Source organism: Cyprinodon tularosa, unplaced genomic scaffold, assembly GCF_016077235.1.
Source record: "Cyprinodon tularosa strain WSP-4 unplaced genomic scaffold, ASM1607723v1 ctg360, whole genome shotgun sequence".
Lineage (NCBI taxonomy): Eukaryota > Metazoa > Chordata > Actinopteri > Cyprinodontiformes > Cyprinodontidae > Cyprinodon > Cyprinodon tularosa.
The window spans coordinates 916,479-929,066 of NW_024039075.1; the positions used below are offsets into that span (position 1 = coordinate 916,479).

Here is a 12,588-nt window from a genome sequence, read left to right on the forward strand (position 1 = left end):
AGAGTGATGTGCCTGAAACAACTCCAGAGGGAGATGTCCAGTGGGCATCTGGAACAGATCCGACCCTCCTTAGCGATTAGCAGATCTCTTATACACTGTAAAAATAATTAGGGTGGTTAAACTTAAAAACTTGAGTTAAGCAGCTGCCTTAAAAGCACAAGTTAACACAACTTGAAATAATGTTTTTTTCCAACTTAGGATGGCAAGCTAGAAAAGTAGCTCAATTGCTGATAATTCATTGATTAAATATGATACCATAAGTTGAAATGACTAACTATAGAACATTATTCATTCTTTATAAATTGAGTACTCTTGTCAAGTAAAATTACAATCATATTCTATTTGAACTAAAATAATTAAGTTATACCACTTGTCTAACTAATGACTACTAGTTGTATGAACTTCATACTCCAAGTTTAAAGGCCTTGCAAAGTTAAGTTATCCATTCAAAAAAAAACTTGTTTTATTTTGTTGAAGTAGCAAACAATTATATATACTTTCAACTCTCATTTTAAAGTTAAACTGACTAACTGTATTCATACCAATTCCCTTTTTGAGTTAATTTAACTCAAGAGTTTAAGGCAGCTACTGAACTTCAAATTGCAATTTAAGTAAACTAACATTTCCAAATATTGCTCACTTTCTCCACTAACAATGCCAAGTTTACCAGTTTTCTAAAAATAATTACACCAATACGCTTCCATTTCAGATTATACATTTTTCTTTCTCTATCAAATATGAGACAAGCCTTAAATCAAGTGTAAAAAGAAAACATTTTTTCGAGACAAGCAGAAGTTTTAACATTTATTGAAGGACCAAATCAGAAATACATTTTTTGACAAACAGAAATATTTTTTTATATAAATCTCAATAAATGCACTTAAAAGGCACCAATTATGAACTCTACCTAAAGTTTTATTGTAAAAAATTTGTGAGGTATGGTGCATTTTAAGTGCATTTTATTGGCGAGTTTCAGTCCTCCATATAGACCATTATTTTACAAAACATTTTAACCACGTTGAACAGTAGCAGTCCAAAGTCAATACAACTAGCTACCATCTCTCAAAAACTGTCCAAAAAGTGCAAAATGATCAGTGTTTTAACAAACTCACAAAAATCCTGAGAGGTTTTTCCACAGATTCAGCACAATGCTAAATGTTTTAGTGCATAACCATTAGTATTAACATTTAGTGCATAGAACAAACTGAACAAATTCTTACAGGAACTCTTATTTAAGAAAACAAAACTGTAAACATACCAGATGTTACAGTTTGTACCTCAGGAGTTTGTTTCTCAAACCATGTACTCGAGCTGAGGCCTGGTCTGGACTGATCTTCATCACCACTCTCTGAAGAAACTCCAACGAATACTTCATGTCATTTGGATACTTGAGATTGATACAGTAGATGACACCCATAATCATAGCAAAGCCAACTGTCACATCTTTAATATTGTGAAGCACAATAGTCTCCTCCACCACAACTGCCACGTCGAAGACCTCGTGTGGGATGGCCCCCTGTTCACTACCTTCACAGGCAATCAGAAGACCGACCTGCATCCCCTTCATGGCATCATCCAGAATATCAGCATGAGCCTTAAAAATAGAAAAGAAATAATGACATTTGTGTGTAAGTAAAGAATGTAAATACTCAGTTATTTTTAAACTGCAAGTTTTTATGCTATTGTGAGGTTTAACAATCTGCATGTTTTGACACTTGTGGGGTTGTATGATGCACTTCTGTTCAGTCAGAATAACCTGACACACTCCCAGTTTGACAAAGCATAGAGCATAATGGCAATGAAACAGGCCACTGTTGTGGATGAGGCAAACATCCAGAAGAATTAGACATTGAAAATAAGTCCAACCTGAAAAAAAAGCCTGTTTATGTGTACATATTCAACATATTTTCAGCACTTTACTTTGTCATCAGGTAGTCCTCCTTTTTGACAAACTTTTTTCATCCACAGAACTTGTATTTTCATGCACATGAGCACAGTGTATGGCAGATTAAAAACCCCCATTGTGAAGTGCTGAAATTATTCTAAAAATGTAGGACACTAGAAATGTTTCCATTCTAATGTATTTTTTTTTATCATCAAATTCTTAAAATGTCAAAAGAAATTAAGGAAAATGCAAATCAGGCATGTTTCCATCAAGTGGCTTTGAGCAAAATCAATCATGATAGACAAAGTAATTACATCAGAATTTGATGTTATGCATGGCTGTAGTAAACAGGAAGTAATGTCTCTTAAAGGAGAAGTTCGGTTTTTAACACTTTAAGCCCATTTTCTGTAGTGTCCAGGATGAAATCGAATGATCGACACCAAAAGTTTGACAATTGGTCCTGTCTCTGCTTTTTGGCTCATTTAGAATCCCCCCCTGGCTGCTTTAGAATGGCTTCCATAGAGCATGTCCGATAATGTCCTTAAAACAACCTTAAACGTTCTTTTTTTAAAATATGCTACTCACCGTGTCGTCAGCGCTGTTCAATGACGTTCCAAAAAAAGTTTCGTAAAGAAAAAACGTTCCTGTAGTGTTTTATTTAGCATTTTGTAAATCCCATTGAGTTCTGTAGGAATAGTCAATATTCCGCTGCCACCGGAAACGGAAATGGGGCCTGTTTACACAGTTGTAGTCTTTTCGCTTCACTCTGTGTACTCCGACGTCGAGGTGCTAACGTCTCTGTTAAACACTTTAAAAAACTCTGAAAATGGAATACGAAAGGTGGATTCTTGATTCTCGACGTCGGAGTACACAGAGTGAAGCGAAAAGACTACAACTGTGTAAACAGGCCCCATTTCCGTTTCCGGTGGCAGCGGAATATTGACTATTCCTACAGAACTCAATGGGATTTACAAAATGCTAAATAAAACACTACAGGAACGTTTTTTCTTCACGAACTTTTTTTTGGAACGTCATTGAACAGCGCTGACGACCCGGTGAGTAGCATATTTAAAAAAAAGAACGTTTAAGGTTGTTTTAAGGACATTATAGGACATGCTCTATGCTAGCCATTCTAAAGCAGCCAGGGGTTGATTCTAAATGAGCCAAAAAAGCAGAGACAGGACCAATTGTCAAAATTTTGGTGTCGATCATTCGATTTCATCCTGGACACTACAGAAAATGGGCTAAAAGTGTAAAAAACCGAACTTCTCCTTTAAGGACTAAAAATAAGTTTTTGCAAACACAAATGCTACAAAAAGACTTTTAAGAAATGATATCAAGAAAGAGGAATAATTAAATATGTAAACAGTTTTTGTAATAACATTTGTTAGTCTTACATCACACATCCTGATGACAGTTGATGGATCTTCCCCAGATATGTAGCGTGGCAAACCAAGCAGAGCAGCAGCCCTTCTCCTTTCATTCGTGTCCTGTAAGAGATAAGACATGCAGTAAGATGAATATATTTTAACAAAAATAACAAATTATGCCTAGTTTTCTAGCCATCTTCAGTTCTGCTTACATCTTTTGCAAGGCAGTCCAAAATGTCTTTGAGTGGCTGCTTCTTCCCAGATTTGGTTGCTGCCTTGTAGACCTCCAGCAGTCTCAGAACCAGGCCATCAAGTCCGTCAACAAAAGATTTCAGAAGGTCTGTGGTGACGATTCTTGTAAATTCTGCCCTAATCTGAGGTGATAGAATATAAAACTCATCAGGACACAGTTAACTCAGTATTAAATCACTAAATCTCTTGGTGAAACTAATTCAGATGTGCGATTACCTGTCTCTCATGGAACAGAGCAGGCCATCGGGACATGAGCTCTGTGATGTGTGGTTGATCTCCTACAATGTCTTTCCTACGCTGAGAAAATGTAGAAACCATCAAATCCTCAATCAGCTGATGATTTGGGTCTTTCTTCTGCATTTCAGCCTCCATTATCTTGCGCTTCACCTCCATGTTTTCAGGACTCTGTCCTTCAGGTGGATCAGGACAGTAGTTCACCTCCCCCTTCTTTGACTTTTTGACAGTTTCCCCTTTTGAACTTCCAGATTTTCGTTTGTTTATGACCACCTCAGGGCATCCTGCTGAGCTTAATTTATGCCTGTAGTTTCCCATTTTGAATTTCAGACTGTGAAACCATGAGTACCATCCCTTTTCTGACCCTGGGTCTCGCAGACAGGGATGCCTTTCCACCAGTGTTTTGGCCACATTTTCATAGTGTTGCCTGTCAGGATAAGCAGTAATCTTTGACATACAGTCTGCAAGTGTGTCAAGGATATTAGTCTTCAAAGTTTTAGAAATCACCATCACAGATCCATCCTTAGCATATCTACAATTAGCTTCTTTCAGTTGCAGCTCCACATCATGGGAAAACTTTGGAATCGGGAAGGAGTCAGGCCATTTAACAAAATCTGCACTACTTGGAGAAGAGAGGCTTCCAGTGTCCAGTGTAGAATCCGTGGAGTCATCAGCTGTGAACAATACTTTCAAAGTTGCACGGTCAACAGGAAGGTCTTTGATGTCCGTTAGGTTGCACAACTGATTATTGAAATCAGGATCCTCAAACTGCAAAATGAATCCTCCTCTTAAGGCAAGGTTGGTTCGTAACACCTGGTACAGTTTCTCAACACTTGAGGGGATGTCTTCAATTGAAAGACGCCTGATTTCACTTTCTGAAACTATGACACGCAGCAGCATTGTAGACAACTTAGACCTGAAAAATAGAAAAATTTGCACGTTAAGAATAAGAGCCTCTGGTACAGTGACAAGACACTACATTCATGAGGAGACGAGACAAAATATTGGATTAATGATAACACAAGGTTTTACAATTTAAAGGAATCATCACTGACTAAATGGGGGCTGCACTTTAATAGTAAAAAAAAATGTTTACTTTATCAATTAACTTAACTTGTTACTCAATATAACAATAAGATTAAAATAAATCTATGAAAAAACAAAACAAAAAAGTATTTTAACATTAAAGATAATCAGTAACAGCATTGTGGGGCAAGGCAAATCTTTGAAATTCAAAGATCTGCAAAAATTAAAGGGGGGGAACCATATATTTCAGCTGCCTGAAATAATCTGTTCCCCCTCCATAACAGGGGAAAAAATTTATTTACATTCAAGTCTTTAACTGTGCTTATTCCCCTCACCACCAAGAACAAATCCTGCGGATTATTTCAGGCAGCTGAAATAATCTGTTCCCCCCCCTTTAATTTTTGCATATAACCAGTAAATATGACCAAATCCACAGGATTTGTTCTTGGTGGTTAGGGGAAGAAGCACAGTTAAAGACTTGCAGGTAAATTAATTTCTTCCCCTGTTATGGAGGGGGAACAGAATATTTCAGTAAGCTGAAACATCCATTCTCTCCTCTCCTCCCATATCTTTGGGAAATAAAGAGCAACTGTTTCCAATTTCTCTAAAATTGATATGTGTGATGTGGTATACTATAAATGTCCTTAATCCAGTAATCTGTCATATTTTACATTAGAAGGTGATTAACCAGAAATTCTTCTCTCATCTTCACAGGACGTCTTAATTTGTGTGCCCTGCTATCAGCCAGTTTCCATCCTCTTATATCAGCAATGAAAAATTAAAAATACACTACGTGTTGTTGTGTTCGGTGACTGACGTTTATTTCTGTCAGGCTGAAGGGACAAAAGTTGGAGAAATACAGATTCTCTTTGCGTTTAAAAAACAAAACAAAACAGCGTAAGAGGACCTCATTAATGTAATTATTTTACAATTTTTTAAAAAGAGCAACCGATTAAAATGGATGATACAAAGTTGAGATGATTATATGAGCTGTTTTTACCGAAAAATAATCAGGAGCGCCTTGAGAATGGACAGATCCGCCCCTCTGGCTGCAATGCGCGCTCCCGACAAAGCGGGAACAGATTTTCACGGGGAAACAGAATTTCGCACAAGACCGGCAACCAGAAACGGGACACAGGTGCCCGCCAACACATTAAACAAAGGACACGGGTTACTGACAAGAAACACGACTAAATACAGACGCACAGCCTTTCCCGAAGCCGCTAACTCACCTGCAGTCAGCACGTCAATGCAAAACTTTGACCAAGCGCCACATATGTGTTTCTGAGGAAGTGTACGATACCAAAATCGTGGTAGCTGCTTGCATTTTCTCTTAAGAAAAGTTCATAAGCACAACCGAGTAGCATACTGCGTTTAGCTAGGCTCAACTGCATTAACTAACTCCTGCCCTCGACAATTAGCAAGCTGTTGTTTTATGTACTGTGTTTAAACATGTAACAGAGAACCTTTAGCTCTTAACATATTTTAAAAATGGGTGGCATTATCAAAAAAAAAGACAAATGAATCTTACCTTATTTCTATGACTCCAGCTCGCTTCGTATTTCCAAAAAATGTCCCGCAGAATTTGAACGCCTTTTGTACTGAGGTCTTTGAAAAATGGTATTCATCCACGACTTCGCTTTCGACGTCCTTAATGTGGTCAGGTGGTGTTCCTCTTCTTCATTTAATATGCAGTTCTAACTGGGATGGATAACTTTATAAAGTCTGACAAAATCTTATATCATATTTAGTCCCTTATCAGATAAAGAGCGAATTTCCGGCACTATTTGGGTCTCGCATTAATATTGCCAGCGGTGATCAGTTTTTATAAGATCCGGTTACCTTTTTTCAAACTCAGATTGTCAAGTTATGTTCAGACATTTAAATTTATGTTTCACTGAACTGACTCACATCCTCGAGTTGAAATGCCAGTAACTCAGAAAATTAAGTTGAAATTACAAAACTCATTATGTTAATTGGAAGTAATTTATAGAAAAACGTTATGATAACTAATTGAGAGTATGACTTTTAACAATGTAGGCCTCTCTTGAACACAGAGATATTCATCTCTACGAGAGTGTTCTGCCACCCTGAGGAGGAATCTCAATTCAGCTGCAATTTTTGTGACCAAGATTTCTGTTTTATCAGTGGGGGTACAAGAAAAAATAACAAACCCTTTAAACCAAGAGCTTTGTATGCATTCACCACAACAGACAGATGAAACGTCTGAATTATGGCAGTTGCTACAGCGATCCATGTATGAAACTGCCTCTACAACATGTTCTCAGTGGGAGTGACAATGAGTTGTTTTAAAAGTTCCTGGTACAGCCTGTCATGAACCCCGCACATCAGTTACTGACGAGAGGGGTATCCCTGTCGTGTCGATATCTGACCCACAGGGGACTTGACCAAATGTCAAATTGTGACGAGTCTGCAGTGAGAATGAGTTGCTCTCAGCTCTGTGAAGGGAGTACGTAGACTTGAACTCCTCTTTGACCTGAAGAAGGAAAGCTACACGTTTTTAGTCAAGAACTATGAGCTTGGACTTGGAGAAGTACCTACAAATCCTGTCCATGCACTACAATGAGTGTTAACAGTGCTATGGAGATATACCAAAGGTTTTGTTTAAAGAAAGGATATCTACTAATGGGTTCATTTGAACATATTTAGTGTGTGTGTATGTGTGTATATATATATATATATATATATATATATATATATATATATACACACACACACACACACACACACACATACATATATATACACATACATGTATATATATAAACATACATACACTAAGTGTCCCGCTGTCTTTACAGACAGGGAGAAAGAAATACCAATGATACTTCTCCAGACATTTTTAATTTTTTATTTGAAGGGAGCTTTTCACAGATTCTCTTTTGTTGAAGCTGAGGAAAAGCAGTTAAACTTTTCATGCTTTGATTAGTGGAGCTATGACAACATCACAGGACGATTTTTTGGCACTAAACATTAATTGCCATTAACTTTACTGTGTGTACTTGTGTTTTGGCACTTTCACTACAGATTCTCTAAAATAGGCCTTTGTTCGGCACTCGAGAGACAGGACAGAGTTATTAACCTTTTAAAGGCAGACGATAGGGACAGGCTGTTTTTGGTAATAGGCCAAAATCACTTGTCATGAAAGATTTCTTCTGGGAATGATATTTTGAAGACCATATCACTGGCCTAGATCTAAAGCACACATCTTGTCAAACAAAGATGTTGCCTAAGTTCTAAGTCTATCATTAAAATTAAACCAAATACTAAACGCAAGGATAAAGCAACTATGACAACAGTGAATATAAATGAAAGAAATTTGTTAAATTGTTCTAACTCCAATCAAAAATATAATTATCTGTTTTAAGAAGTTTGAAACTGAATGAAGCAGTTGAACCTGTTTAATAAACACTTCAAAATCAGGTTCTTGATGTTTCCGAATTTACTAAACACTGTTCAATAATGAATCCCCTAGTGTGAGTGCTTAACACTTTCTCCTGCAAATATAGTATTACCAAGAATCATCATTATCTACTTGAGGGAGGAAGGCGTCATGGACAATTCTCTACAAAGGAACTATAAAGCATTTTTTTCCAAAACCAAGCTTTCCTAACCTGAGTTTAACAATTCTGTAAGACTTGCTGCAATACACCATAAAGAACCTGACCTGTTCAGAACACAGCCGACCAGACCCCGTTTCAAACCTCAAAGAGATCGTAACACACATAACCCACAGAGATATACACCCAAGAAAGAACCATGATGCCTTTGGGACATCATTGATTTTTTTTTATGGTTTACCAGAAACAACAGAGTAAAAAAAAAAAAAAAAAACCCATGACAGTGGGAGATTGAAAGTAAGAAAGGGAGCAATAGATGGTTTGTTGGTACTTGTCAGGTGTGTGGAACAAGCTACCCACTGTGAAGCTGTCCTTTTCAAACATCTGTTTACTCGCCCATATAACATTTCTCCATCCATTCACACCTCATTTATGCTTACTGCCATCATTACTCTAACATTTAGGAAATCGGCAAAGGACTTTACATTTCACATAAAAAGATGCAGCTAAAAGATTCATAACCTAAAATCACCTAAAAATCTGATAAATACCATTTCTTTTAAGAGTTTCAAGCAGCCTAGCAGATTATGAGGTAAATAAAGAGAAAAACACGGTTTATTCTACTGCAACAGGTATTTGGGGAGGGGGAAAATCACTTGAGGAAAGTTTGTCTTTTTTAAATTAGATGCTACACTTCAGTTCTTACCAGATAAAATTACTTTCTGATTAGTTTGATAAATGTTTATTAATGTGAACTGATATTGATTACCTGGTTTGTATTTTTGCTAAACACGTTATCAGCAATAATCGGCCAATCTCGTCAGGTTATATGGACCTTAATTAGTTGGCAAGCAGCAGATTAATTATCCGCTAATGGTTGATGTAGTGTTAAAGATGCTGATGTTCGTTTAAGTGATCTAAATATTTCAGCATATTCCACAGCTGTTATAGAGTCTTCATCCAATACACACTTGTTCTAAAAGCAGAAGAGGGAAGGCTGTAAATTGATGTTATTAAAATCAATGAAATGTGTAAGTCAGACTGGTGAGGCAAAATAAATTGGTAGCTATTTTCCATGCATTCTCCTGAGAGTTTACAGCAGGCTTTTAGCTAGCAAGGTGTATTTCAAGCCATGTTTTTGGGATGTATGGCTTTGGTACGTCCCAAATAATATTTTAAGGTTATTTTAAGGTTCTTGATGAACTGACTTCACAGGCAATGTTTTGAGGTGGACTTTTCTGCATAAAAATATTATAAAACTACTTTTTATCAACTAAATACAGCAAATATACCTAAGCCACTCTTTGCCATTGAACACAGGAGCAGCAGAAGCATCAGACGCATCTCTACACATCTGGACGCGCCTCAGGAGCATCAAAGATGCTCTTGTCTGACCTTAATGTGTACAAGCAATAGAAAATGAATCAGCAGAATTTTTTTTACTGCTCAAATCACGGTGTGAATGTAGCATTACATTTTTTGATTGTTTGAATTAACCTATGAAACATATTCTACCTAAAAATGATGTCATGTCTTCCATATCAAATTTCCACCTCTAGTCAAGCACACATAGTTCCCATAATCAGGACAAAAGTAGTACTGTTACAAAGGCAAAAAGTTAGCTGCATTCCTCAACATGCAGGAAATAGCATTTCAGAGAGTCTAAATTTCTGGATTTTACGGCGGAGGATAACCCAGACGCCCTAAGCTGTGCAAAGCCTAAGATGTGATATACCAAGGTGTACACCCTATGTAATATTCCAAACTAAAAGCCCGGTTTATGGAGTTACTTTTGTCTTCCCGGAAAGTTCCCACCAATTTGAGGAGGTGCAACAGTTGCTCCAGAAACATAATCATTCCATAATGATGTTAGAATAAAGTTCTGTGCTTACTATAGGGGGGCTTCTATGGCAGAAATCTTTCACAGTAACCACTGTATTTTTTATTCGAGCCATTCTCAACCCCATAATTTCCACTGCCAGAATTAGGGTGCAAAAAAAATCTAGAAAATGGCCCCAATAGGTGCAAAGAACTTTCTTGAATAATTGAATAAGAGTATACAGAGTTTAATTTTCCTCAAATTAAAGCTATTTATTGAGCAGTATCTAGATCTGATATAGCGTCTGCAACGTAAAAAGGCTGTAGGCAAAAGGCAAATACACTAGCACACATGTAGGTGTTCTAATCACTGCATGAAAAGTGAGATTTTCGTCCCCGTAAACCCCCGTAAACTCCCGCAGATCTGCCTGATTTTCGTCAGTTTCCGACAATTTGCAACCCGTGCTTGTCCGCGTTTGTCGTGCCACAAATTGTCGAAAACGTACCGTGACGTATGTGGAGAGCGATCAGCTGTACTAATGGCCCTAATTAGCATATGAATGCAGCAAACCCGCACGGCTGGCCAAGTCTGGCTTGAATAACCTACTCAGTATTGGCTGAAACCACTATTCTCAAACAAGTAAAATCGCTCGTGATTGGCAGCAAAACCACACGTGGCCACGCCAGGCTTTAATTTTCTTACTGAGTATTGGACGGAACCACTTCTTTTTAAACAAGTAAAGTCGCCCGTGATTGGTTGGCATATATATATATATTTACATATAAATTTACATATATATATTTATTCATATATACATATACATATATATATATATATATATATATATATATATATATATATATATATATATATTCATTCATATATTTATTCATTCATATGGTGTGTATTTATGTTATCCTACACTACTACACAATTATTATGCTACCATCAAGGACATGAATGAATTTATACAGGAAATGAACATTTGCAGGAAGCTGTTTATGCAAAGAAAGAGCTTTATTAAAACACACACAACTATATACAACGCGTATCCAAACACATGCGTTTCTAAAAATTAAAACTCCGTGAACGGTCCGTTTGCTTCCTCGGGGTTGGAGGTAACTGGCAGCATTCCCTCCGAGGCAGGTCCGATGTGCAGACGCCTAGTGTGCGTGGCCCTGTACTTCGGCATCGCTTCTAACCGGGACTGCAGCTTAACACAGAGTTCAGAGGGATCCGGCCTACGAAATGGCGGCGACCGTACAATCCATCCAGAGACACCGCCGAGGAAGGCGGACTTCCAGAGTTCCACTTCCTCATCTGCTAGCACACTCTGCCTCGCCTTCAGCAGCTGGAAAAAAAAAAACAATGAATCAGCGCACTGCGTATGGACACAACACATCTATCAATGCACCTGAAAAATAGTCACCAAATAAAGTCTTACCCTCTTTCTTCTGGCCCGACTCCGAGCAGATAGCCTCCGCACGCAGCGTGTTGGCTGGCTGCGTATATCTGAAGCTCCTGCGTACCGTCTGAAAATACGTCTTACAGGCAGCTGGAAAACAATTAAATGAGAGTGGTATGAATAAAAAATCAAACGCAAGTCACAGTAACAAGGAAGGAGAAAACATTAAAACAAGTCACTTACACACAATGTCGTCTTTATCAACATCGTGCAAATCTGGACTTGCCGAGATGGGAGGTCTGTGAAAACAAATGTAAAGCTATGATCGGTATCTACAGTATCCGTATCCATTGCCTTTTACCGCAGAATGAAAGCATATTCTTTAAATCTTACCCTTGCTCTGGTTCATAGCGCCTGCAATTAGTCTCCGAGTTGTTAAGACGGCGTACTGCTACCTGTAAATCACAAAAAATACACTTTAATAAAGCTTGTTCTAGCAAGGCTACTATTAGCCGCTATTAGCCGTAGCTCAGGCTAGGCCGCTTTTAGCTTAGCAGGCAGTAATCGAACATATATTTACCGCTAGCATCTCTTCTTTGAGTTCGTCTTATTCGATGCAGAGTCGCCATCGCGTCCAAGAGGAGTTTTACCCCGAAATCCAGAAGCTCCAGACCGCTGCACAAAGCAAAGAATCCATCCTCCACTGTGGCTGCAGAGCTCCGCTCTGAGTTTCTAGGAGATGGTACAGAGCATGCGCGAGATGTACCAGGGTGTCCGCGGATCAATAAAAATAATTAAAAAATCATTCTTTTTTTTTTTTTTTTATCAAGGCCTTAATTGGCACTAAAATTATATAAATATGTTTATCGAAGTATTTATAATTCTTTAATAAAAAATGCTTATAAAAACAATTTCGTCAGATATATTATATCCCTCCAGGCGGAGAAAAAGCTAGAGGATATATATATACGTATATATGTGTGTGTGTGTGTATGTGTGTGTGTTTACATACATAC

General features: G+C 37.7%; 1 protein-coding gene across 1 annotated transcript; it reads right to left on the minus strand.

Moving 5' to 3' along the window:
- Positions 1-1,063: 1,063 nt before the first annotated feature.
- Positions 1,064-6,733, minus strand: LOC119790321. Its single transcript, XM_038295836.1, has 5 exons — positions 6,299-6,733; positions 3,724-4,657; positions 3,468-3,629; positions 3,283-3,375; positions 1,064-1,594 (listed from the first exon to the last, which is right to left on the minus strand). The coding sequence occupies exons 2-5, from the start codon at positions 4,639-4,641 to the stop codon at positions 1,265-1,267; spliced, it is 1,503 nt and encodes a 500-aa protein (XP_038151764.1). The 5' UTR covers positions 4,642-4,657; positions 6,299-6,733; the 3' UTR covers positions 1,064-1,264.
- Positions 6,734-12,588: the final 5,855 nt, after the last annotated feature.

Bases quoted from the DNA above. Each gene is read 5' to 3' on its own strand.
- LOC119790321 (XM_038295836.1), bottom strand. From the start codon at position 4,641: ATGCTGCTGCGTGTCATAGTTTCAGAAAGTGAAATCAGGCGTCTTTCA. The intron at 3,376-3,467 runs GTAAGCAGAACT...TATCTCTTACAG, and splicing joins TGGACTGCCTTGCAAAAGAT to GACACGAATGAAAGGAGAAG. The intron at 1,595-3,282 runs GTAAGACTAACA...TCTATTTTTAAG, and splicing joins CTGTCATCAGGATGTGTGAT to GCTCATGCTGATATTCTGGA.